The sequence below is a fragment of the Peromyscus leucopus genome, chromosome 9 (assembly GCF_004664715.2).
Source record: "Peromyscus leucopus breed LL Stock chromosome 9, UCI_PerLeu_2.1, whole genome shotgun sequence".
NCBI classification, from domain to species: Eukaryota; Metazoa; Chordata; class Mammalia; order Rodentia; family Cricetidae; genus Peromyscus; species Peromyscus leucopus.
The window spans coordinates 95176659-95204396 of NC_051070.1; the positions used below are offsets into that span (position 1 = coordinate 95176659).

General features: G+C 43.9%; 1 protein-coding gene across 1 annotated transcript; it reads right to left on the bottom strand.

Moving 5' to 3' along the window:
- On the bottom strand, positions 1-27622 carry Nr1d2 (nuclear receptor subfamily 1 group D member 2). Its single transcript, XM_028875681.2, has 8 exons — positions 27298-27622; positions 19655-19921; positions 18171-18259; positions 14525-14669; positions 11399-12021; positions 7027-7212; positions 4684-4894; positions 1-2859 (listed from the first exon to the last, which is right to left on the bottom strand). The coding sequence occupies exons 1-8, from the start codon at positions 27311-27313 to the stop codon at positions 2663-2665; spliced, it is 1734 nt and encodes a 577-aa protein (XP_028731514.1). The 5' UTR covers positions 27314-27622; the 3' UTR covers positions 1-2662.
- Between the last annotated feature and the right edge of the window lie 116 nt (positions 27623-27738).

Here is a 27738-nt window from a genome sequence, read left to right on the forward strand (position 1 = left end):
TCTTCTTATACATTCAGCAAACTTTATATTGCAAAAAGAGAAAAAACAATTGAGACAGGTGTTTGCTCTCGTGCACAGGAATACATCTATCTGAACCCCTCTCACAGCTTTGCTTTGCAATGTTTACATAACACACATCAATTCTGACCCAATCACAATGGTAATTTTTTAGAATGTAGATGAAACACTAATCTACTGAAGTATTTTTAATCTGTAATTAAACCATCACCATAACAACAAACTTCATCTCAAAATGTCCCTCTATTCCCTTAGCTATTGCTCTCTGAAAGCTGGAATCCTCTCTCAGATCATGTAAAGACACACTAAAAGCACAGGAAAAAAAATGGTTCATCTTGCTAACATAATGCCCATAAGTCTGGTGACATAATGCCCATATTTTAACCTTGAACCATAAAGTCAGAGTTAAAGCATCACTTAATTCATACAGTACATTATTATCAAAAGTGCCCCCTTCCCACTGACTCAGAAGTTCCCTATCTGACTGATGTCATTTATTAATTGTTTAACCATGACTCAATCAAAGAGTGTGCTTGTATTAGGCTGCTGGTTTAATTTAGAATTAGAACGCTCGTATTTGGGCAACTTTCAAATACAGAAATACTACATGTGGCATATGAACTATGGATTTTGTTTCCCATTACTATAGGAAGAATTTATTGAAATAAAATTTTACGAGACAAAATGCAAATCTACATGCTTATATTTAAGTGTGTACATGTATATACTAACCCTAACTAAAGCATTACAAGCAATACTAACAGTTCTAGTTACATATTCCCAAAGACTTAACTACTTTAAAGATACATGTTATAAAGACACTTATGTCAAAGGCAAAAATGAAGAATCAACATAATCTTTGAGGTTTTCAGTATTATTTCAAAAAGCTCTCTATTTCCCATAGAAGAAAACTATGCATTTGTTTATTCTAGAAAAAAAATATAAAAGGATAATGCTATCATGTGAAGGATTCACAAAACCTAGTTGTATATCCCATGAAAGCCATACCCACTGAAGGTAAACAGCAGTTATGGTCCCTACTGTATGACAGACACACCATCAGCTTTCCTCTTTGACAACAAGGGTTTATCTTCTTCAAGCTCTCTTAACTGTGCCACAGAAATTCAGATCCTGCAGCAACAAGTTAGACTACAAAATAAGGCATTCTGCTTACATGTCACAAAAGTAACAGGCTTAAAATAGTCAAGCATATTCTTAACGTCTTTACAATTTCACATAGTCCAAACATTACACAGAAAGTAATTTTACCCAAAGAGTATAATTAATTGCTATTTTCCAGGGGGGGAAATGTTCAGGAATCTTCACTTTGGCTATCTCTCCTACCACGATCTTTAAGCCTGTAGGCAGGTCACCCACTAAAAGGTTTTTCCAATTATATTATATCTAATTTGACAAAATCCCTGTAGTGTTATTTAGGGAAAGAAAGAAAAGTGGACTTGGCACACATATGCCAACAGGGTAACGAAGTTTCCTTAAACAAAACTTCATCTTCCACATAGAATCCAAATCTTCCATCCACCTGCAGCAGGTAAGAGGCAGCAATACCACCTCTATTAGCACAAGGGAGAAAGCTGAAATGCTCTGAAACACCTAGTGTCTTTAACTGCAGATTTTACACCAAAGATGCACTCTAAAATACATGTTTTTTTCTGAAATCTGATTTGACTGCCCATCACACTTTTACATTAAATGTTGCTTAAACAAAAATAGGGCATAATTTCAGTATTCTACCACCTAAAGGTCATAAAGCAATGGTTATCCATCAGCAGCAGCAGGTAAAATGCACCTAATTTGGGTCCTTGACACCTCTTGTTTAAGTTTATTGTACGATAAAGTTCTTCACAGTTTAAAATATTGTGAAGTAAGATTTTATATATAATTATATTCACATACACACTATGTACACATACTATCTGAGGTGTCCATAAACCTGGAATATGTGTTTATCAATAGGGTCCCCCACTTAGAGCAGGAACCCTGAACAGATTGGTGTGGACTGTCAAACAGTTTCCAAGAAATGCTTAGAAATAAGACAAGAATATTATTATGAGCAATTATAATAAAAACTTCACCTTATTTACATAGTGCCTATCTCCCAAGAGGTAAATATGCTTCATGGATATCAATTATCATTTTCCACAACCAGGGACTACCAGGACCATGCACTTTGACATTTGTAGAGCAAAATCCAAACACGTAAAGACCTCTTGGCTCTCAGTCTCCCTTACCACATTTCAGTCTCGTGGTACAGCAAGATTCTCAGCACAAAGGGTTAATGTCTACATCCTCCGGTATCTGCAGTGTGTGTTAGATTTATACCACAGGGAGATCAAATGGTATTTTGGCTTTGGCAGATGAAAAAGTCTAACATTCAGTGTGATTATAACTCATTGTAACTTCTCCAGTCTAAGTACAACACAGCTGATTGGTCTACAGGGGCAGAAGGGCCAATGTCTAACATGGCAATGAGTTCTCATCCAAACAGCTACAGGTAGCTGACTACAGAGACAGCCCAGAACCTGGCACTGTCTAAGGTCTTTTCTAATTCCACATATAGTATACACATATAAATAAGAATCTTAGCATAAAATGTACAGTTAGCATCAGTTCATGTTTCAAGGCCTTACGGGTGAACTTTAAAGGCCAAGAGCTCCTCAGAGTGCATGTTGTTTAAAGATCGAAGATCTGGCAACTTTAGAAGTAATTTTGTAAAAATGGAGGCCTCATTTGGATGGTTTTTCATTATTAAGGTCCTTAGTGCACGGATGAGCGTTTCTTGCAAAGCTTCCACTGAGTTGACATTTTCAATTCCAGACCGATCTAATGGGGAGGAAGGAAGAAAGAAATATGAAGGGACGGACATATTAGCAATAAATATTCCTACTTACTGATCACTACCAAATTCAAAATAGGGTTTTACACACTGTAACACACACAAGTTTAGAAATGTAAAAATTCTCAGCCAGGCATGGTGGCACACACTTCCAGCACTTGAGGCAGAGGCAGGCAGATCTCTGAGTTCAAGGCTAGCATGGTTTACTAAGCAAGTTCCAGGACAGCCAGAGCTACAGAGAAACCCTATCTCAAAATTTAAAAAAAAAAAAAAAAGGAAAAATTCTCAATGGGAAGTTTTATAGCTGCTTATTCTACATATATCTCACATTTGTTAAATCAAGAATTCTTTAGTAGTTGGAATTTTCTTCATATAAAGTTTAGAGGTTCTAGATGGCTCAGAGGTTAAGAGCACTGGCTGTTCTTCCAGAAGTCCTCAGTTCAATTCCCAGCAACCACATGGTGTGGCTCACAGCCATCTGTAATGAGATCTGGCACCCTCTCCTGGCATGCAGGCAGAACACTGTATACCTAGTAAATAAATAAATAAATCTTTAAATAAAAAAAAAAAAGTTTAGAGGTTCTGATTTTTCTTTTTTTCTAATGTATATGGGTGTTTTGCTTGCAAATATGTCTGTATACCATGTGCATGCCTGATGCTGAAGAGTCCAGAAGACCCATTGGATCCCCTAGAACTCGAGTTATATATAGTTGTGAGCCACTGCATGAGTACTAGGAAGCAAACTCTAGTCCTCTGGAAGAGCAGCCATTGCTCTTAACTGCTGAGCCACCTTTCCTAGTCAGAGTTTTTCCGTATTTAAATTTGATGCTAATTTCAACTGCTTCTAATTGGCAAGATAAAATAATGTAGTGCAGAAATATACCCTTACCATATATGGACTACATTTCCACTTCCATGCACAGTAGATTCCCTACCCTAGTATCACACCTTGTATTGTCCCTTCCTCTTGAGAGGGTGTTGGGGGATGTTTGATCATACTGTGAACCCGTAGTTTGCATTTGTGTTAATTAAAAAATTAACCTTGGGTCAGGAGGCTAAGTTAGCAACTAGTTGACAGACAGTAGTCATAGAGCATCAGAGGGCATCTAGAAGAGATAGAGATGCACCGGAAGTAGTGGGGAGGGATCTGGGGTGGCGCAGCTTTTTTTTCTTTGGTGGAGCAGAAGGATGCTCTCTTTCAGAGGTGCCAGCAAAGAGAGAAGGTTAGCTAGGTGCTACTCAACCTCTCTGAGCTAGCAGGTTTTCACCCCAGGCTTTGAATCTTGAATCTTATTATAAACAGAATGATAAGAGATATAGTTAAAGCTACCTTCCGTGGCAGCAGCAGAGCTAATGCCTATAGGGACAGAATTCCCACCAGGCTGCAGCCTGAGAGGCTAGGTTGCTACCAGAGAAGTGGGCCAGTAACTGCAGAGTCACAATTGCTGGCTGAATAGCAGTAGATTAAGGCAGTCACTGTGCAGAAGTTAAACAATAAGGCTAGACTTACTGGTTCCCATATAATGAGTAAAATGCGGCCATTGAGAGGAGCAACCTGCACCTTAAGGGCTACTGTCTGAATGAAATACAAGAGAAAGTTGTTACAACCTAAATGCAAGGTGCCAGGGAAACTGGAAACATCACTGTGAGTCATGAGGACTCAGACACCCTGGTCACTCATTCAAACAGAAAGTAACCCCATACTAGGTTCATATGAGACAACTCTTTTCTCTAACAGGATGTGGAATCTGAGGCACAGAAGGATGAAATTCTCAGTCACTAATTAAGGCATAACCAGATTTTGAGCTTACCTGCAGATACCAGAACAACTGCTGTGAACAAACTCATCTCCTCATCACTGAGCTGGAGGGCATTCAGCTTCTCGCTGAACTCAAACATAGAACTGAGCAGATCTCCTGCTCCCATTGAATGCAGGTCATCCACACTGTACTTCTTCCCACTTAGAAATGTGACAGTCCTCTCCTTTGCATCAAACAATGAAGCAAATCGTACCATTAGAACCTGGAAGGCAGAAAATTCAAATGTATTTGGACAAGTTCATTCATAAAACTCGATGTAACTAGTCAAGTCAGTTAAGAAACATCTACATATAAAAGAAATTTTATAAAACGGAAGCTGAATTTATATCTAGAACCACTTTATTTTAATTTTTTTTTTTTTATTTTTTAGTTTTTCGACACAGGGTTTCTCTGTGTAACCACCATGGCTGTCCTGGAACTCATTTTGTAGACCAGGATGGCCTTGAATTCACAGAGATCCGCCTGCCTCTGCCTCCCAAAAACTGGGATTAAAGGCATGCGCCACCACTGTCTGGTTAGAACCACTTTAAAGGCAAATTCTCCACAAAACCAATAAATATCCCAACATCAGAAAAAAGTCGAGATTCAGAAATGCAAATATAAAATTAAAGTGAGCAATGATGTCACTGAGTTAGTAACTGGAGTCTGATCAAAGGCACTCATGAAACTCTTCAGGGTCCCAAGCATGTTTCAGGTGTCTATGCCCCGAGAGAAGTCCAATTTCAACAGAGCATCACTGGGAACCCTCAAAAAACCAAAGGCCGTCAAGGGAAAGGCAGCACACAAGCCCTACTTAGACCACTACAAGACCCAGAGTGTGTACCTAACGCTGGCCACCACAGCAACTGACCGCTACTCCAGCCAGTCAAGACTGTCTCAGGACCACAGCATCCCTCCATCCACTGTCTATATGCCTCTTTACAACCGAAGGTGCACTGCGCTTTCTTCTACAATTCCCCAAGCAAAGGTAGACTGCCCAGACAACCCAAAAGGGAGTGAATCTCCTGTGATAATGGTGCCAATCACTTTATAATGATAATGGAGAAGTCAGAAGGCAGAAAGAACATAAATCTTGAGGAAGTCCAGGACCCCTGTCAAAAGCCCAGTCACTCCAAGAGTCTCTTCACCTCTCTGGGCCAGAAGTACCCCTCCCAAAACAAGTGGACTGAGTCAATCACTGACTTCCTTCTGACTTGACAACTTAAGTCTCACTGTATTCCTTTAAATTAAAAGGCCCAATCTGTGTTGCTGCTTGCTTACTCTATGGATGGTTTATTATCAAAATGGTCCAGGTGGTCCAGGAAGCAGAGCCTGACACAAAAGCTTCTGTGCCCATGTGAAACTGGGGTAAGGAAAAAGGAAACAAGACCCAGCAGAGGGAGCAAACATGGAGGTCACTCCATCCAGGCACATCCCAGGTAGGCCAGCACTTAACCCCAGAGTGCCTGACAGTTTAACTCTGGAGGACTCACCAGGGGAAGAGTCAGCACATGTTCAGTCCCATTCTCACACTGCTCAGAGTTCAAAGGTCTGGCCCGCTAGATGTTCACTTCTTACCGTCCCCTCAAATGTCAGAGCTACCACTGGGAGGCCACTAGTTGGTGAGCTCTCTACACAACAGGCAGCCATGGCCATCCACCTACAGGCACAAAGCCTCTGTGCAAAAGAAGCTGAATGGGAAAGAATGAGATAGGCAGTGACAGGCAGCCATCATGGCACACCTCTATCAACTGGGGACAGAGACAGGAGATCGGGAATTTGAGGCATTGTCTCAAAAACAATGATGAAAACAAGTACCCAAGAACCATGAGAAGGGCAGCACAGGGATGTCTACTGAGTTCCTAAATAGTCTACAATCTTTTGAAAGAAAAGCCATATTCCAGTCTACTTTCTTGGGGGGTGGGGGAAGGGGGAATTGTTTGTTTTAGAGACATGGGGTCTCACTATGTAGCCTGGCTTGCCTGGAACTCAAGAGATCTGCCTGGAACTCAAGAGATCCGCCTGGTTCTGCCTCCTGAAAGTTGTGACTAAAGGTATGCACCACCAACCCAGCCTACTCTCCTTTTGTTTTCTGTATTGAACATATTAAACACCCATTAAGCAAAACCCAGTAAGTCTACACCTAAAACCACCACAAGAACTTGGAACTCACATGCTGCATACAGAGTTCAACACTTCCAGTCCCAAGTAGCTCAATGTACCTGTCCCTTCTCAAAGCCCTGGGATAGTTATTATTGTGTTAGTTTGAGACTCTGAACTATAAACATTTATTTAAAAAAGAAAAAAATTAGGTACATGGACTTTGTGTCAACAGTCAGGATAAATAAAACCTACCTCAAAAGTGCCAGCTTTTAGAAGGTTGACCTGATCATGTTGAGACAGATCTCGGAACCCAGGAATACGCTTTGCAAATTCCACCACTTCTTTTACTGCTGGTGTAAAACTCATTGAAAATTCTTCCCAGATTTCATGCCCAGACTTCTGAGGATCCACATATGGAGACTTGCTCATAGGACAAACCTAATTTACAGGAAATAGAAAAACTCTTAAATTGTGAAGGGTGACAAAGAATTCAAAAGTGTCATCTCAATTGTGAGAAACCTCAACATGAAACAATTCTTTAACTCAAGCAAGGTCTTCCAATAACCCTTCTTCTGTGTGCACCTCACCTCAACACAGGAAGCCTTCAGCAGTAAAGACAGTTGCACATGTCAGCATACATAAGAAAATGTGTGAATCCTAAACAACGTTAAGGTGGGTAAACATTTTCAAATGAAGGCGTTACAAATCACATATTCAGGCTGGAGAGATGGCTTAGCAGTAAAGAGTAAATACTGCTCTTCCAAAGATCCAAGTTCAGTTCCCAGCACACACGTCTGCGGTTCATTACTGCCTGTTAGCTGCAGCTTCAGAGGATCTAACACCTCTGGCCTCCTCCGGCGTGCACATATCCATACTCACACATACACTTAATTAAAAATAAAAATAATCCAGTTACACTAAACTTAATAGAAAAGAAAATAGGAAGCACTCTTGAACGCATTGGCACCGGAGACCATTTCCTAAATAAAACACCAACAGCACAGACCCTGAGCACAACAATTAATAAATGGGACCTCTCAAAACTGAGAAGCTTTTGCAGGGCAAAAGACACAGTCAATAAGACAAAAAGACAGCCAACAGAATGGGAAAAGATCTTCACCAACCCCACATCTGACAGAGGATTGATCTCCACAATATATAAAGAACTCAAGAAACTAGACATCAAAGTACTGAACAGTCTAATTAAAAGATGGGCTAAAGAGCTAAACAGAGAATTCACAAAACAAGAACTACAAATGGCTGAAAGACATTTAAAGAAATGCTCAACATCCTTAATCATCAGAGGAAGGCAAATCAAAACGACTCTGAGATACCACCTTATACCTGTTAGAATGGCTACGATCAAAAACACCAATGACAACCAATGTTGGAGAGGATGTGGAGCAAAGGGAACACTCCTCCACTGTTGATGGGAATGTAAACTTGTACAACCACTGTGGAAATCAGTATGGCGGTTTCTCAGAAAATTAGGAATCGAACTACCTCAAGACCCAGCCATCCCACTCTTGGGCATATACCCAAGGAATGCTGATTCATATCATAAAGATACATGCTCAGCTATGTTCATAGCAGCACTATTTGTAATAGCCAGAACCTGGAAACAACCTAGATGCCCATCAACGGAAGAATGGATGAAAAAAATGTGGTACATATACACAATGGAGTACTACTCAGCAGAGAAAAACAATGAAAGCATGAAACTTGCAGGCAAATGGATGGAACTAGAAAAAATCATCCTGAGTGAGGTAACCCAAACCCAGAAAGACAGTCATGGTATGTACTCACTCATAGGTGGATTCTAGATATAAAATAAAGATCAGACCACAACCCATAGAACCATAGAGGCTATATATATATAGCATGGAGATCCCTAGGACGACTGTGGCTTATAATAAATTTCAGTTTTACTCAGTTATTGAAAAAAAATAGCCAAATGAATGGAAACACATGAACTATGAACCAAAGGCTGAGGGGCTCCCAGCTGGATCAGGCCCTCTGAATAGGTGAGACAGTTGATTGGCTTGATCAGTTTGGGAGGCAACTAGGCAGTGGGACCAAGTCCTGTGCTCATTGCATTAATTGGCTGTTTGAAACCTGGAGCTTATGCAGGGACACTTGGCTTAGTCTGGGAGGAAGGGACTGGACCTGCCTGGACTGAGTCTACCAGGTTGATCGCAGTCCTCGGGGAGGACTTGTCCTGGAGGAGGTGGGAATGGGGGTAGGCTGGGGATAAGGGAGGGGGTGGGAGGGGGAGAATAGGGGAACCCATGGCTGATATGTAGAACTGAATGGTATTGTAAAATAAAATATATATATTTAAAAAAATAAATAAATAAATAAAATAAAAATAGCCAGATGTGGTGGCATATTAAGCTTAATCCCAGCCCAAAGATTTCTGAGTTCCAGGCCAACTGGTACACACAATGAGTTTAAGATCAACCATAAGTATACAGTGAGACCCTATCTCAAAACAAAAAACAACAATACGTTTTTTAAATAACACAGAAATCACATATCTTTTTATTTAAAAAGCCTTGTGCAAGGCAGTGGTGGCACATGCCTTTAATCCCAGCACTCAAGAGGCAGAGAAATGCAGAACTCTGCGAGTTTGAGGCCAGCCTGGTCTACAAAGCGAGTTCCAGGACACCCAGAGCTGTTACACCGAGAAACCCTTTCTTGAAAACAAACAAATGCATAAATAAATAGCCTTGTAAAGCTAGGAGTGGTGGCTCACACCTTTAATCTCAGTACTAGGGAGGCAAAGGCAGGTGAATCTCTTTGAGTTTCAGTCTGGTCTACACAGTCCCAGGCCAGTCAAGGCTCTACACAAGACCTCATGCATGCATGCATGAATGAATGAATGGGCAAGCCAGCCCTGTAAACCAAGTGTGGTGGCCCACACCTTTAATTTCAGCACGAGGAAGGCAGAGGTAGACAGATCTCTGAGTTCCAGCTCAGCCAGGACCACAGGAACCCCGTCTCCAGGCCTAAGGCAACCTAATTTAAACAGCTATGGATGTTTAAGTAGTAGCCTAGGAAAAAGTCTAAAACAGGCTATTTCAAAACCCTCGTGCACAGGCCTAGGTGAACCTTGTAACAGTGCTGCCACTTCACCCAGGCTTAAGGCGCTTTAAGTTCTGAGGACAAATCCCCCTGGTTACTACGGCCAACTGTAATGACCCGGAGTCTGTATCTTTAAAGCTGCATCTCAATTCATAATTCTTTCCTGAGTACAAGAACCTCTGGAAGGCTCAGTGCCTTATCCGAACACAAGTGAGATCATAAACTCTTACTTCCTATTTCAGAACTCATTTGTTCCTCAGTGAACAAAAACACTGCACATTCTAAAAGGAAGGCAGCATAAGGTGCCTCATTTAAGAGATCACTGGTCATTTATCTCAGTAACAATGGTGACCAGGAACCTCCACCAGCTTAGCTAAGAAACGGACTGGATACCAGGTACACCTTCCAAACAGGAACTGAGGGAAGCCAAAGAAGTTGTAGCAACACTAAAGAGACATGAAGCATGTACCATATAGTCTATTACTAAAACTAGCCTTTATTTAAATTTCCATTAAACCCATAGGAATCCAGGAATAAGATGATTCTTAAGCCTGGGGACTGCTATAAACCAGAACCTGAAGTCTCCAAGTGCCTGGAGGAAGAACCTAAGACACAAGGTAACCAAGTGTAAGGGCACCTTCCAGACCTGCACTCAGACACTGGCAAGAGACAAACAAAGAAAACTGAACTCAAAGACTGGGGTAGAATCAACTATTTTTAAGATGGGAAAAAAAAGATAACTTTAATTACCTGGAAGTTGAACAACACAAGCACTATCAAAGGACCTCACGGTTTAAACAGGAAATGGCATAGTACTGCTGTTTTGATGAAATTCTGGCTGAACATGAACACTGTATTTTTGGGCAGAATGTTCAATTTGATGTAACAAATTTGAATGATATGAATAATTAACTTATCTGAGAATAAAATCTTAGAAATTAGGCGAGTAAATTGTTCCTTAATTCTGAAACCATAAAAATACCTATCTCCAAAGCTCTTTCTAACATCATAACTAAAGAGGCTAAAAAACTTCTCTGCTAGGGAGTGATGTACTCTGAAGTCCCAATGATCCACACGTCACTTGAACCCAAGAGCTCAAAGGCAGCCTGGACAACATAGCAAGACTGTCCCCACAAAGGGCAACAAAACCCCTCTCCATAGAAATCAAAAAAGCTTAAAAAGATCAACCCTTTTGAGAAAGAACCCAAAGCTAATGAAGTACTAACTGATCATAGCACCTAAATTTCCAAAGAGACTTCCAAGAATTACAGAATCAATTCTGTGTGAACCGTATTTTATACAAATCTTAACCCTACAGTAGTAATGAAAGCACAAGCTTGTACATATTGCTATGTGAAATTAAGTTACTTCACAAGCGTTGCTAATTAACATTATTTCACTAAAAATACTACAGAGTCTTCTAGAATCTCTTTTGAGCTTTCTGACCCACCTCCCAAGTCAGCATACCACTCCCCCCCCACCCAAAAGAAACCTTCCAAGCTTTCCTTGATAAGGCGAGCAAAGAATCATTTCACTATACCAGATGCATCCTCCCTCCAGTGTTGCACAGGTAACTATTCTTGTTCTCATTCTGAGAACATCCATCTATCGGAACTCTATCACAGACTCTTTGAGTGTAAGCACTGGAGAAGTTCACACAGTGTCCATTTGCAATACAAATGCCATGCCCATTTGGGTAATGCATCATGTTCCTCCCTTTGTACTGTCCACTGAGATGCTGCTGGCTCTCACTACAGGGAAAGTAGCTGTGAAGCCTGCTGCCACAGTGGTCATGATTTAAATTATATTGCTCTACATTCCTGGAGATTCGTTCTCCTCTCTGGGGTGGCATGCTCTCAGCCGAGTTTTCTCGATGCTCTTGATTATACAGAAAGGTATCCTTGTGGGCTCTGGTCACCATGCCAATCACTTCCTCCTTCGCGAAATCAGAAGAGGGAGGAGGAGAGCTTTTGAGGTTTTCTTGCTCCAGCTGGGGCTTGGGCCGCAGCTGTTCCTGAGCTGGTAGGGCTTCATGCCGCTCCGCTAAGGTGTCATTTTGCAGATGGCCACTGAACTGGGTGTTCATCATGGTCTTCATTGCGCTTTGCATTTCAATTAGCATTCTCTGTTTTTCCCGCTTAGGAATCCGGCCAAATCGAACAGCTATTAAAGAGAAAGATAGTTAGCATCTATATTCTAATAAACTCACCTTATACAAAATAATGACACAAAATTACCTCTGGAAGCCATGGCCTCTTGTCCTACAAGTCAAAAATGTCTACATGTCCTTGGCCTAAGTTTTCTAAATTTGGTCCTGATACAACAAAGGAAGTGAGAAAGGAGAAAACGTCCCGTTGTTTTCTTTCCCAAAACAAGGCTAAGAAAAACATGTAGTTCTTGGGTGTTTTCTAAGCAAAAATCTAAGAAACATGGAAATAACTAATGAGAACCACAATGTAGAGCACACCAAGACTGTATTAAAGACAGACACACCACACAGCACTCTGGACAATCTCTGTGGGTTCCATGACAACCAGGGCTACACAATGAGACCCCACCGCAAAAACAATTTTTAAAAAGACTAAGATAGCTGAGAAGATGGCTCAGTAGATAAAAGAATCTGCACCCAAGCTGATGACCCACACAGAAAGAACCAACTCCCAAACGCTGTCTTCTGACCTTCACATGTATGCCAGGGTACACACATGCCCACATACAAACACAAAATAAATACGATGTAAACGTAAATAAATAAGGGGCTGGAAGGATGGCTCAGCAATTAAGAGCATTCATTGTTCTTGCAAAGGACCTGGGTTGAATTCTCACCATTCACAGGGTGGCTCACAATCATCTGTAACTCCAGTTCCAGGGAATCTGACACCATCTTCTGGCTTTAGCAAGCACTAGTTACTCACATGGTACGTGTAGGTATACGAGGGGAAAAAAATCATATACTGAAGTAAATTAATCTAAGTAAATAAAAAATGGGCTCCTTAGTAATACCAAGGGACCAAGAAGACAAAGTCAAAAAAATAAATCTTAAAAAAAAATTAAGGGCAGACATGATGGTGCCTGCCTAAAGTCCCAGCACTCAGGGAGACAAAGACAGGTAGATCTCTGTAAGTTTGAAGCCAGCCTAGTCTACATAGAGAGTTCCAGATCAACTAGGGCTATGCAGCATAATACATAATACATAGTATCATATAGTACATAACACACACATACACACATATATTATTTTATGTGTATGAGTATTTTGCCTGCATGTATATAAGAATACCATGTACTACAGTGCTGTAAGCCACAGGAATACGTAATGGAATTCAGCTACTATCACAAAAGCTACTACTTGGAAAAGTCAAGGACTTCTCCAAAGGTCAAGCCATGGCTTAAGAAGTCTTGGTGATATTTTAGCTTTTGTATGTATATTAGCTGGTTCCTACAGTGATTTTCTTGTAATGCTATACATTCTTCCTAGAACTCCTAACAGTGTATTTATCTAAAATACCTGTCAAGCATCCAAGGTCCAATGAAACAACACCTGTCTCCTAGGTCAGGAGGATAGCTTTATTTCTTGTGCTATTTAGGGTGAGACCCTACTCTCTTCTACAACCTTACCTATAGACCCCTAACTTCTTACCTAACCACTTCTAACTGGTCATTAGCTCTCAATTAACCTCCTCTTTTACCACTCCCATTGGGGGTTGTAAAAGAAGCCTGATGGTCACTGCCTGAGGAAAATTCTGACCTATCTTCATGGCCCCGTAAGAATTCAAGCCTGGTGACCTTGCTATGGCAGAGGATCGCTATTGCTTGGTTTATAACTGAACACCTCAGAGACTTGAGAGGACCTAGAGGTATAAGGAGACAAAGAGGAAGAGGAGTAGAGAACTTGAAGACAGAGAACTGAGAGTGATAAGGAGGATTTTGACCAGAGAGAACATGTGGACGAGATGGAAGATGAGGAAGAGCCAGATGAGAAGGATCTAGATGAGGCAGAATTAAGATGAGAGAATTAAGATAGAACTTAGAGGGAACAGTAGATAAAGGTAGAGAGAAATCAGGCAAGAAAGGAACTAGGCACAAGAACAGAACTGAAGCTGTGTAGATAGGATTTTATCTCAGAGGAATAAAATAGACGGACAAAGAAAGAGCTTGTTGTATGTAGATTCATTTCCTGAAAATAATTCTCGCCGTTCGTACTTTTCACTCCTGAGCCCCTAGGAAGTGTAATATTAAGGCTGGTCCTTTTAATATTATACAAGACCACAGATGACAGAAGAGTGCATCAAGTCCCCTGGAGTGACAAGCAGTTGTGAGCCATCATGTGAATGCTGGAAACTGAACCTAAGTTCTCTACCAGAGTAGTGAGTGCTTTGATTTGGTGCCACCATTCTACACCAAATAAATCCTCCTCCCCTGCCCCCGACCCCGAGAAAAACTTAAAATCACTTAGAAAAAATGGAAGTCAATTTACAAGAAGTAACTAGAAAGGAGCCATGCCAACAGCTGCCGCTGAGATGACAGCCCTCACCCACCATAATGAGTTGCATTCCACAAGTCACCATGTGCTTCCTGAAATACCACCGTCAGAGGCCCTGGTAACTGCTGACAGCTCAATGACCAGCTTTACACTTTACAAAAACTCTCTGAACTGGGAACATACCATCTCTTGACATTCCCACTGACAGACACTTCTTGAAGCGACACTGCTGGCATCGGTTCCTGTTCATCCTCATGATCGAACAGTTCTCATTCTTCAGGCACTTCTTGTATTGGATGTTTTGCTGAATGCTCCTCCGAAAGAAACCCTAAAATAAAGGAAGATTTATCCATCCATGTAAAAATAGCTGCATGAAGTCCTCACAAGAACTATTCCCCCATCTATCTAGTGTCTGTGGAGCTAGGCCCAGGTCAAAGAAAGAAAATTCTGACACAGAATTTAACTGGATACTTACTGGTATCAATCAGCAGATACAACACATACCAGCCAAACAAAATTCCTTTTCTTGCTGAAGAGTACCCTTTTATAAAGCATTCCTGCTGCTAGAACTCAGCTATATCCACATGCTCTACCTTGAAAGCAAGTTTTCAGCTTATTTTGGAGATGGGTCTCACGTAGCCCAGGGTGGCCTTGAACCCACTATATAGCTTGGGATGGCCTTGAACTCCTGATCCTCATACCTCCATCTCCCAGGTGCTAGGATAACAAGCCTGTACCACCATATCTAGCTTTCAAAGCTTTTGAAATATAAATATTGAGTTTCAGAAAGCTGAGAGTTTGATAGCTGAACAGAACCTTGTTACATTAGAATTTCATCATTTCTGATCATATTTGTTGACACCAACAAAGCCTACACACACCTGCTAGATGTCCCTAGTCACATGTCAGCAGCCATGTTACAGCACATGCCCAGAGCCAGCTAATCATCCAAAGAAAGAGTTCCCAAGCAGATGACTTTAAACAGCTATCTTGACTACACAAGCACACGCTCTATGGCAGGTCTTCATCAACCCCCTCGCTCAATGTTCCCAGAAAGAACAGAAAACTTGAGTAAAACTACAAAATCATCTCAAACTGTATTTCCCCCTAATATTATAACTAACTACACATGATCTATCTTTGTTAAATACTGACCAGATATAATACTTTTGCTTCTTACTGCTGTGATACTATATACTTGGTTTAAACAACAGAAGAGTAAGAACAGTGTATTTTTAAGAAGGTACTGAGGGCTAGGAGGTAGCTCAGTGGTAAAGTGCCTGCCTAGCCTGTGTGAGACCTTGGGTTTCATTCCCAGCACTGCCCCAAAAGCATTTATTTAGCAAGATATGGTGGCACACTCCTGTAATCCCCATTAACTTGGGAGACTGAGGTAGATTTTAAGTTCTAAGCCAGCCTGGGGTACATCATAAGACCCTGTCTCAAACAGGTAACACCAAGACATTAATCAACTATTTGTATTTCCAATATGGTGCTGGAGAGCTGCCTCAGTAGTTAAGAGCACCAGCTGCTCTTCCTGAGGATCAGCATCCACATGGAAGCTCACAATCATTTGTAATGCTTGTTCCAGAGGATCTAACACCCTCCTCTAGCCTCCATGGGCACTTGGCACACAAGAGGTGCATACACATACATGTAGGCAAAACAGGAATGTACATAAAATAGTAAGATACTTTTTAAAAAGAATATATAATGCACTTCATTCAGATCATGGTTTTACTTTCTAACTGTAAGGTGAAAATCAACTTAGCTTAAAAATACTTCAAATTTTCTTTAAAATATATATAGTATTTACACAGTTCTTAAAAACAGTAGAAAACAGCTACAGAACACACTAGTCATTCACAAGTTCCCAGATCCGACTCATTTAGAACTGTCCCAGAAGAGACTTGCTCTTTCATTACGAATGTTCCTCCTTATTATATTTGCCCTGCCACATCCTGTCAAACTATATTCCTACCCTAGCCACAGTGGGAAAACAGCAAGAACACATGTTGACCTTGTTCACTTTAGTAACAGGAAAAAGGGCTGTGTCAGTTTAAAGAGACAGTCCTAGACATAGGTAAGGAAGCAGAGCCATTTTAAGGAGGCTACCTAAGGCTCTGGTTGCAATCACTAGAAGTAATCAACTTACAAATTACCTTTTTCCTGAGTTTTCCATTTGAATTTAAGGTGGTCTGACTCCACTTGTATTGTATTGTTTGTTGCTGTTATTTATTTTTGCTTGTTTTGTGTTTGAGATAAGGTCTTGCTAAGTAGCTCAGGCTGGTTTAGCATCAACAATCCTCCTATCTCAAGCATTATTTCTGAGCACACTACATTCTGGCAAATACTTAGCAGTTACTGCCAGCCCACAGTACCTAACAGGATAAGATCTGATATGGTTTGACTATGTTCTCCAAAGATTATGTTCTAGAAACTTAACACTCAATGCCATGGTACTGAGAGGCAGGGCTTTATGAGTGTACCACATGTATCCTGCTTTCTTCAACTGGCTAATGTTAATATGGAAATGAATTTGTTAGAAAAAGTAAGTTGGGAGCCAGGCATGGTGGTACACATCTTTAATCGCAGAAGCAGCAGGTGGATCTCTGTGAGTTTGAAGCCAGCCTGGTCTACATAGCCAGCTCCAAGACTACACATAGAGACCCTGTCTCAAACAAAACAGAACAACAGCAGCAAAAGTTAGCTGGGCTTATTCCTATACATCAAGCTCACATTCTTATGCATGAGCACTTTGTCTGCCCTACTCAATGTCTTCCATCCTCCAACATAAAGGCCCTCCCAAGATGAAGGCCCAGTCTCCACAATTCTGAGGCAAATTAGCTTTACCAATTACCCCCACCTGTGGTATTCTGCTTCGGCAAACAGAACAGACTAAGACCTAACTCAAATTTTAATTTACAGGCATGGTGCCCATGCTTGTAGCAGGATTGTAAGTACTAGGTCATCCTCCACTGCCCTCCACTCAAAGTACTAGGTTATCCTCCACTGCCCTCCACTCAAAGTACTAGGTCACCCTCCACTGCCCTATACTCAAAGTACTAGGTCATCCTCCACTGCCCTCCACTCAAAGTACTAGGTTATCCTCCACTGCCCTCCACTCAAAGTACTAGGTCATCCTCCACTGCCCTCCACTCAAAGTACTAGGTCATCCTCCACTGCCCTCCACTCAAAGTACTAGGTTATCCTCCACTGCCCTACACTCAAAGTACTAGGTCATCCTCCACTGCCCTACACTCAAAGTACTAGGTCATACTCCACTCAAAGTACTAGGTCATCCTCCACTGCCCTACACTCAAAGTACTAGGTTATCCTCCACTGCCCTACACTCAAAGTACTAGGTCATCCTCCACTGCCCTACACTCAAAGTACTAGGTCATCCTCCACTATCCTACACTCAAGGTACTAGGTCACCCTCCACTGCCATATACAGTGAGTTCCAGGCCAGCCCTAGACTACCGGAGACCCTATCTCAAAAACCACAGAAAGAGTGAAAACCCAGGCGGCAGGGCTCCACAGCCCTAACTGTCTGGATCATACCAATTTCCTGACTGTGAAGGCCTGTGCCTGACTGGACAGCGAATGAGCCAGAACTGCCACGCTCCACACCAAGTCACCGGAACTGAGACAGCAAATTTATTTTGATCAGAATCTTTTTTTTTTTTTTTTTGATCAGAATCTTAAAGCTGAAGAGGAACAGCTGATTTCTCCTCCCTTCTAAATAAACTGTGGACATTCACAAACTTAACCCACTTTCTTTAGTCTCAGAATTAGATTGGTAGTAGGAAATAAAAGCTTGCATTACCTTACAGCCTTCACAAGCATGAACTCCATAGTGGAATCCTGACGCCACATCCCCACAGACTTTACACAGTAGAACCATGCCACTAAATTCTAGGGTACAAACAGACAAAAAATAAAAAGCTGGAAGAACCACTCAAGTGCTTTTCCCAATTGAATATCTTATCCCATTCAATTTGCAAGTGCTTTAAAACAATACACTTATATCTTTGTAGCACAGCAAAGAAATCTCTATACCAAATAAACAAAGGAAAACCAGTCTTCCTTCCTCTCCCCTCCCCAGCACTGGGGGTTGAGCCAGGCAGGGCCTTTGCCCACACTAGGCAGGTGCACCAAGCGGCACCCCAGCGACAGCTGCCTTTTCCTTTGGATGACTTTAGGTATCCATGGAAATTCTGTAAATCTGTAGTTACCTTACACCATGCATGCAACAAGAACTAAGAAAACAAATCTCTGCCGGAGGTGGTGGCGCACGCCTTTAATCCCAGCACTCGAGAGGCAGAGCCAGGCGGATCTCTGTGAGTTCGAGGCCAGACTGGGCTACCAAGTGAGTTCTAGGAAAGGCGCAAAGCTACACAGAGAAACCCTGTCTCAAAAAAAAAAAAAAAAAAAATCTCCTAGATAAAAAGAATTCAAACAGAGAAACTAATCAACAGAAAAATGTGAGGGGACGCTGAGAGATGGCTCAATGATTAAGAACACTCGCATAGGACTAGGGTTCAGTTCTCAGCAATCACATGGCAGCTACCAATAGCATGTAACTCAGTCCCACCCATCAGTTGGGGTGCCCTCTTTCTGGTCTCCAAGGAGACACACAGACACAGACAGACACACAGACACACACACGGTGTACATATATTCTCCCAGGCTCACACACATACACATAAATCTAAAAGCAAATAAGTAAGTAAATCTTTTCAAAAAAGAAGATGTAAAGAAGGCTGAAGGCATAGTTCAGTGAAGAGTGCTTACAGAGTGAACATGAGACCTGAGCTCGCACCCCAGCTTCACATAGAAAGAAAAAATGTTAAGGGTGCAGAGGTTTTGAGTTGCGCTGCTTCAATTCAACAGCAAGAGCTGGGCAAGCGCCATGCCTTCTCTACCAGCCCTGCTAGCCCTTTCCACCCACATTCACTCAAGTAAGCTGCCTCATTGGTCAGTACACTCCTGCTTCGTTTCCTATTCCCAAATGTTCCCAACTCTGGCTTCATGGAAGGAAACCCTTCCCACAACCAGAAACAATGTTCAGTACCAGGAGTCCAGCAGAAAGGTTTCTATAAGTGTGTGGTAAAAGGAGAGACATAATTGGGCCATCAAACCATATGACAGCCAGACCCTGGCTGAAACTTCTAAAACCATCCCTTGATGTTTTGCCTACTGACCACGGTTACCAGAGGGAGAGTAAAGTATAGTAGTACCCAAACGAAAGCCCGGGATACAGAACCCCTCTGCACCAGAGGCCACAGTATAAAACACTGACAGACTTACTTGTCATACCGCTGTGACTCTTGGTCATGCCAGGAGCACCAGGTTTGCCTGCTTTCACAGGACAATCTGTGCGATCACTCTTCAAGACACCTTCGATGCTAGAGATGTCACTGTTCTTGGGATTGCCGTTGGCATCAGAGTTAGAGCTAGTTGGAGAAGATGGAACAGACGAGGATGAGGACTGGAAACTGTTCTCAGAACCCTCACTGTGACAAGAGGCAGGGCTAGAGGCAGAGCTGGAGGAACTGATGTAGGCAATCACACCTCCTAGAAAGAGTACAAGTAGACAGTCAGATGCAAGACGATGCACGTGTTTGATTTTCACTCATGTAAATACAACACTTTACTGAACTGTTAGAAATGCCACTAATTTCAGAAATAAAAATGATGGACACTACTCTTGTTTACACCAAAAGACTTTTTCTTGTTTCATGTGACTCCTTCCACGAAGTTCAAAGCTATGTTAAGTCTCTTTGACGTAACCATGAGAAAGCCTTCAATAGCTTGTCACCAGCACACAGCAGACCCAAAACTAGCCTCTGAGAGCCCTCACAGCAGATGACTGTAGACAACCCTCACTGGTCCTCATCCTCCCTGGGACTCCACGCTTGCTTCCCCAGCACCTAGCTGAGACACAGGCTAACGGGGCAGGGGTTCCATTTGGAACAGCAGACAAGGTCATTATCTTAATGCAGGGAACCTTTCCCAGCTGCTGCTCCCAAATCTTGCTGCTCTGGCACTCCCTGAAGACAGGACTCCCCACCTCCTTCCTGGGCCCACCCACCACTGCCCTTGCACACTCATCTCTGTGCAGTTCTTAAGGATCCAGACACACTGTGTGTTCTTCTAACGTGTTACAGGCCACATTAGAGAGACTGGCAGAGATACACCATGCAAGAACAACAGTAAGGCAGAAAGAAGCTAGTCTTATCCACCAGACATCCTCTCAGTCTGTCCAAAACAGGACAGTTACATTCATGGAAGTCACCTCCACAACCCCTCAGCAAACTGGCCTGGGCCTCTGCAAAGCTATAATCTGTTCAGGATGAGACAGTATTTAAAAGTGTTCTTAGGGTATAATTTTAAACTCCTTCCCTCAAAGAGATAAAATACTGCAAGAGTAACCCCCAAGGCCAAATATATTATTTTCCCAAATCCCAGACCAAACAAGTAATTCTCTTCTCTGCCAAGGTCCACTGTGGTTTCTCCTGCTTCCATCATCAAATATTCACTGGCTCCTCAATGTAGAGCAGAAACAACGGTCACCTTTCCCCAGCACTGTACTGAAGTCACACTGCACCTCCTGTCTGCCTGCTTTCACCTGTTTTTTGGCTAGCCATAAGCATCTACGCAGTACTATAATCCTCAGTACACTTTACAGGGATGAACCCTGCCACACACACTTTTAACATCGTCTCTGCCTTTGTGAAATCCACGCTGACCAACAGATTCCAAGCAATGCAAGGTACAAGAGGGAAGTGAGGCTCCTGACAACTGTCTAGATGATGCACATAAGGAGGTGGAGAATTTCAAGGGCAATGGAGGAGGCATTAACTTGAAAATAAAAATGTAAGCTATGGCTCAGAGGTAGTGTGCTTGCCTATCATGGATGAGGCCCTGGGTTCGATCCTTAGTACTGAGAAAAGGGGGAGGAAAAAGTTTCCTAAAGAAAATAGCTCTTTGGTCCATCTTTGAACCAATTTTGGTAAAGATGGGATCTGTGTTTATCAGTTGTTTAAAAAGTAAGAGGTGGAGGAAGGCTCCACAGTGCTTGTGACATATGTGATGACCACGGTTCAAATCCCCAGCACCCAGGTTAAAAGACAGGAAAGCCTAGAGAGATGTTTAGCCATTATGAGCACCTTCCCCCGCTCCTGCTGAGGACCTGAGTTTAGTTCCCAGCACCCACATCAGGCTGCTCACCATCACCTGTAACTCCAGTCCCAGGAAATCCAACACCGTCTTCCGGGCTCCACAGGGACTCCCTGAGCACATGTGTACATACACACACATACATAAACATAAATTTTAAAAATAAATTGCAGGTGGGCATGGTGGCCCACTTGTAATCAACGTGCATGGGAGGAGAGAGTGAATTGCTGGAGTCAGACTAGCCCAACAGTTCAGCAAGAGAACCAGCTTTACTAATGTAAGGTAGAGAGCAATCAAGGAACACACACACCCAACACCTACCTCCAGCCTCCACATACATGCATACCTGTGCACATGCCAAGATATATACATAGACATGCACACATACATACACAATAATGATATAAATAAACCACACAACAAAAAGTTGAGCTCAAACAACCCTCCCAAATTCAGATACTTTAATTTACAGACAGGAGGGAAAAAAAAACCAGGCAGAGGAATTTAAACTACTTTCAGTCTATTGTGTTGAAATCAGCTTTTGGATGTGTAGTCTAGCACCAATCATCCACGTCCAGATAGGAAACCTCTGAGGAGTAAAGCACAGCCACAGCTCTCAGGGAGCTGCTATCACCCAAAGAGGGGAGGGGACAAGTGTCTCCTTTGCCGGGGACTTGTCAGTATGTGAAAAATCAACTGCACACAATTCACAAGGTGTTTTCTTCATTTATGTGCCTAGGTTTGTGTTCATGAATATATGTCAAGTGTGTGGGCCCCCAAAGTACCAGATCCCTGGGAGCTGGAGTTACTGGAAGTTGTGAAAAGCCCAATGTGGGTGCTGGGAACCAAATGTGGTCCTTTAAGTAGAGCATGAAGTGGACCTAACCACTGAGCCATCTCTCCTTCCAGCCCCTACACTCCACTTTTTTTTTGAGACAGGGTTTCTCTGTGTAGCTTTGCACCTTTCCTGGAACTCATTCTGTAGCCCAGGCTGGCCTCGAACTCACAGAGATCCTCCTGCCTCTGCCTCCCGAGTGCTGGGATTAAAGGCGTGCGCCACCACCGCCCGGCTTATACTTCACTTTTAAAGACAAAAATAATAATTCACTAAGCCAGGCATGATGACACATGCCTGTAGCCCCAGCACTAAAGAAGCATGGCAGAAGGATCCTGACTTACACATAACAAGTCCTTGCCTCAAAACCAAAGTAAAGCAAACAGGAAAAACAAAACAGAACCATAAATTGGTTAGTTATAAAGGTTATTATCTACTTAACATAACTGCCCAATTATCTGAAATGCCCTGTGAATTCAATGAGAACCTGCAAGCCTATTCTGTCTGGAGAACATTATGTGTGGAGAAAAATCTCTAAGTACATCTGTCTTTAAAAAGCTTAAGAGATCTGAAGTGCACATCATAAATTCCAGGGTCAGAAAACTGCAGAACATGATACCAAGAAAAACATCTTATCAGTGGAGTATCTCACAGCTCTGTCTGTAAGAAATACAACCTTAGACACTCAGTGCACACCTACTACTTGAAGAGGATAAAAACAAGACTCTTCCCTGAGACAACCTTCCCAGGACCAATACTGGAAGTCATTTATGTTCACAAGGCCTTCTGAGTACCTCTGCTTAGAAATAAAAATAAACATTTAGCCTATAATGACAAAAGTCAGGAAGCTGAGGCAAGAAGATTCACAAGTTCAAGGGCAGCCTAGGCTATAAAGTGAGATCTTGTCTCACAACAGCCTAAAGGTACTTAATGGGGGTGGAGGCCGGGCAGGCTAAGGAGGCACCTCAGTGGCCAAGAGATCTTGCTGGGCCGGCACGAGGATCTGTGATCAGATCTCAAGCACCCACAAAGAAAGTCAGACATGGTTTTGTACTACTGTGACCCCAGAGCTGGGAGGAAGGGTTCAAGACAGGAAGATCCCTGATGGTTTTTAGCCAGCCAGCCAGGCTAAGGAGGAAGGGGGTGACAGCACCTGTGTGAGAGACAAGGGCTCTCGGGCTCTGGGTTCAGTGAAAGGCTGTGTCTCAAGGGACTGGGGAGCCAGCAATGGAGAAAAGCCAGCACCCTCCTGACCTCTGCACCTGTGCACACACCACACTAAATAAACAAACTTTTAGAAATCTGCCCAACTGCACACACCACACACACTAAATAAACTTTTTGAAATCTGAGCTAATCCAGATTGCTTAAAACTAGCCAAAAGCACTACTTGGGCCATGACGGCATTAAACTTTCTTTGTAAACACTCCAAAATAAAACATAAGGAAACCCCCTGGCCTGTTATCAATCCAGCTCACATCTAACTCCAGTCCTTAGGGGATTCAAGTGTTTGTAGTCAGCACCTTGAAATCACTGGGACCCATCAAGAAGTAGCATCTTTCTTCCAGTCAGACCTCCCACGCTGACTTTCTTGTCCTCATCTCCTCTACACAGCAATCTACCAAGCTCATGGTTAGCAACTCAGGGGTTAAATGTAACTTCCTAGAAGGTAAGGCTTACAGGAGCAGCTCCTCGTGTGAAGAAAGGAAAATCAAACTCTCAAGTTCACACACAGTAATGAAGTCAACCATGAAATGAACACAACCTCCTGGTCACATTTCAGCCTTCTAACTTCCATTAACCCATCTGCAAATAAGGAAGTCGGAGCTGAGAAAGACTGAGTAAGGCAGCTAGTAAGCAGCAGAACCAGATTCAAAAGTCACTGAACTACCCAATGAGTGAGTTCACAAGATCACTGAGAAGACCTAAGCAAGCAAGTTTCTTTCTCACCAACCCTGAGTCATCACTTAAGACAGAAATATCTGCCAGTAACTGCAGGACTAAAATGAAAGTGTTCATAAAAGGGATTATTATATATACATATTTTTTGTGCACACAGTCTCTGATGATAAAGCAAGAAATGTAAAATCCCTGATCCAGCAAATCCCAACACTTCCAGAAACAAGCAGAATGCACTTCTTGGAGCCTTGAGCTAAAATTAAGTCAGGCAGCAAGCAGTCCTCTCTATTTTTAGCTCAAGGGGAGTGGAGCTGGGCCAGGTTCCCAGTCAGGGCTTACCCAGGAGTCAACGCCCTCCTGCAGGCTGAGGTCCGCATTCTCCTTTCCTGGGCTTACCCCTCCTGGAAAGGAGGCTTTGCTGCCAAGTCACAGCAATATTTGCCTGTTTTGTGCCTTAGAACTGAACATTTTACCACCAAGGATGCTTACTTTCTTATCACGGAGCGATTTATTAGTGATCCCTCATCACAGGAAAGTCGGGTAGATCTAACAGAAGCACTCAGTTTCCACCTGTGCCTGGGGCCTGGGGCTCCAGAGCACACATGGGCATGTCCCCAAAAAGCTTTGAAGATGGAGTGGAGCACTGTGAGCAGTGGTGTACAAACAGGGTGGAATGCTGAGGACCACATGAGCAGTGAACAGAGCAGAGATCAAGGGCAAAGTGGGTCTTAAAGAATGCATCCCCTTAGCCGGGCGTTGGTGGCGCACGCCTTTAATCCCAGCACTCGGGAGGCAGAGCCAGGCGGATCTCTGTGAGTTCGAGACCAGCCTGGGCTACAGAGTGAGCTCCAGGAAAGGCGCAAAGCTACACAGAGAAACCCTGTCTCGAAAAAAACCAAAAAAAAAAAAAAAGAATGCATCCCCTGATAACTGATGTATGTGCTGTGAGAGATATTTTTAAATAAGATTACAAAAAATGAGATCTTAATATGTAAAACTAACCGTATTTTGGTTTCTATGTACCACACTAGAAGGAAGCCAAGGTTTAATCTGGTGTCTGGAAAGTAAGCCAGCTTCACTAGCAACAGGGTTAGAGAGAAAGGTGGGGAGGCCGCTCGGAGTGCAGAATGCTGACAGCAGGCCTCAGACACAGGCACCTGACCCCTTCTCAGCCACAACCCCATTCCTCTACAAACTGAGTGGATCCATACATGATCTCCCAAGCTCCTCACTACAGATCCCTCTACTATAGATTCCCTATGTCAGTGGACCTCAACCTTCCTAATGCTGCCACCCTTGGATTGTGGGGACAGTAAACTACAAATTCCTACATTTCAGATCAGGCAATTTCTGAACAATGGATAAAATCTAACTTCAAAGTACTTCCCATAGGGAAGAAAAAAAAAACTTCCCATGAAAAGGTCCTAGCTGACCCCAAGGTTACTGTGAATCAGCAAACCAATATGCCAAAGAGAAATAGGTGTGTGGGTGTGGGTGTGTAAGTAAAAGGGCTACAAACTGCAAATAGTTCATTTGCAGCAGGGGCCAAAGAGAAGAGTCTAACTCGGAACGTGGGAAATGCCCAAGCATTTCCATGGCAGTCTACTCACTTCTGGGAGCTACATCCCAGAGGGCACCATGGATTTAAACTTGATTAGAAAAACAGTGGACCAAGTGAGAACTGTAATTGGGGGGAGGAGGGAGCCATCAACAGCCACCTGGGAAATGCTCACAATTTGTAGCACCAAAAGACTAACAGAAATAATTACGTCCTCCAAAGGCCCAAATCAGAGAAGCTTCTAAGCCACCTGACCCAACCACGTCATGAAGTTAGAACTTGAAGAATTCACGTGGAGAGCGGGGTTAGAGGAGGCTAACTCTACCAACCTCTAAATTGCTAGTGAAAAAAATGTTCACCCCATTAAAGATAATTGAGTATTTCCACGCGGCAATGGCTAAGAAGAACAGTAATCAAAACTATTTTTACCGTTAGTCTAAAAATTCAAAAAACATGTTACTATAGCCATGATTTTTAAAAGGTGCAGAGAACTCAAATTTTTCAAAACGAAAACTTGATTTGCTTCAGGTGTAAGGGCCATCAATGGGGACAGACTAAAAGGGAGCAGGAAGTGTGGTATTATTCTGTGACCATGTTGCAAGAAATGTAGTATGGTTTTGGGGTTCAGGCAAAGTCGGTCCTGAAAAAAAAAGGAGGGGAGGGGGAGATTCTCTTGGCATTTGAGTTAGGATCTCACACCGTAGCCCATGCCTGCAACTTTGTGCGGTCTCCCGCCTCAGCGCTGCTCTTGTGCGAGGATAAAATGTTTTTAATACAAATAAAAGTTTTGCAAGGTTCTGAAATTCTAGGATCACCAAGCCCTTGATCACAAGGGGCCGCATGCAGACATCCAAGCTCGAGGGGACTTGTAGACTATGTCCTCCAGGAGGCGGAACGCTGAGTACACGCGGTCCACCCGGAGGGTACTGCGGGGCTCCCGCAGGCCTCTGCTCGAGAAGGACCCACGCACTCCCTGCCCAGCAAGGTCAACCCTGCCGGGGTCACCTCGGGACGCGCGGGCTGCGGCGCGCACTGCAGCGGGACGAACAGCCGGCCTCGCGGGCAGGTGCGCATGCGCGGCGGACTCCGCAGTGGGCAGCAGCGGGAGACCCGGGACCGCGGCCACGTCACGGCGGAGGCCCCGGAGGCGGAGCCTCACGCAGGCTGTGGGCTCCCCGGCGGCGCCGCCCCCACGTGTCCCTGCAGCCCCGGGGAATGTGGGTCACCGCGCGGCCTCACGTGTCCCCGCCCGCCGCCGCCCAGCGCGCATTATGTAATGCCGCGTCACGCGCCCGCGCAGCCAACCGGCGCCCGCGCTGCCGAACGTAAACACACCGTGCACGTGGCCCGAGCGGCAGGGCCATGTGAGGGGGGCGGCCGGCGTGCAGGGAGCCCGGGCTCGGGAGCCCGGCGTCCCCACGAGAAGGACGGCCGCACGGACACGCGACCCTGCCACCCGCGCCTCCCTCCCGCTCTTACCCGCGTTCAGTTCCATGGCGCTCGGCGGGGTGCGGCCCTCACCGCGCCGCCCGGGGCTGCAGGCGGTGGGGCTCGCGGGCCCGCCTCATGAGCACCGGGCGCGGGCGGCTCCTGCGGGCCACCCGGCAGAAGCGCGGGGCAGCGGCTTCCTGTGGCAGCGTTCGGCGGCGGGCACGGCAGCTGACGGGGAGGGCGCCCCGACCATGTGACCCGCGCACACCCCCTCCTCCGCCGCCGCCGCCGGCGGTGCGGCCGCTCCGCCCGCTCCTCCTCCTCTGGCCGCCCGCTCCTTTTCCCCGACTCCTCCCGCTCCTGCCCCCTGCTCCGCCCGCTCCTCCTCCCTGGACTCTCCCGCGGCTACTCTTGGCTCCGCCCGCTTCCTCGCTGCAGGCCCCGCCCCCTGTGCTCGGTCGTACCCGCCCGCCCCTCCTCCCTGGACTC

What these genes read in the sequence shown, in the direction of transcription:
- Nr1d2 (XM_028875681.2), bottom strand. An exon ending in GAGTCACAGCGGTATGACAA is followed by an intron (nt 18,260 to 19,654) that starts GTAAGTCTGTCA and finishes TTTGTACCCTAG; the next exon opens with AATTTAGTGGCATGGTTCTA. An exon ending in AGTGGGAATGTCAAGAGATG is followed by an intron (nt 12,022 to 14,524) that starts GTATGTTCCCAG and finishes TCTCTTTAATAG; the next exon opens with CTGTTCGATTTGGCCGGATT.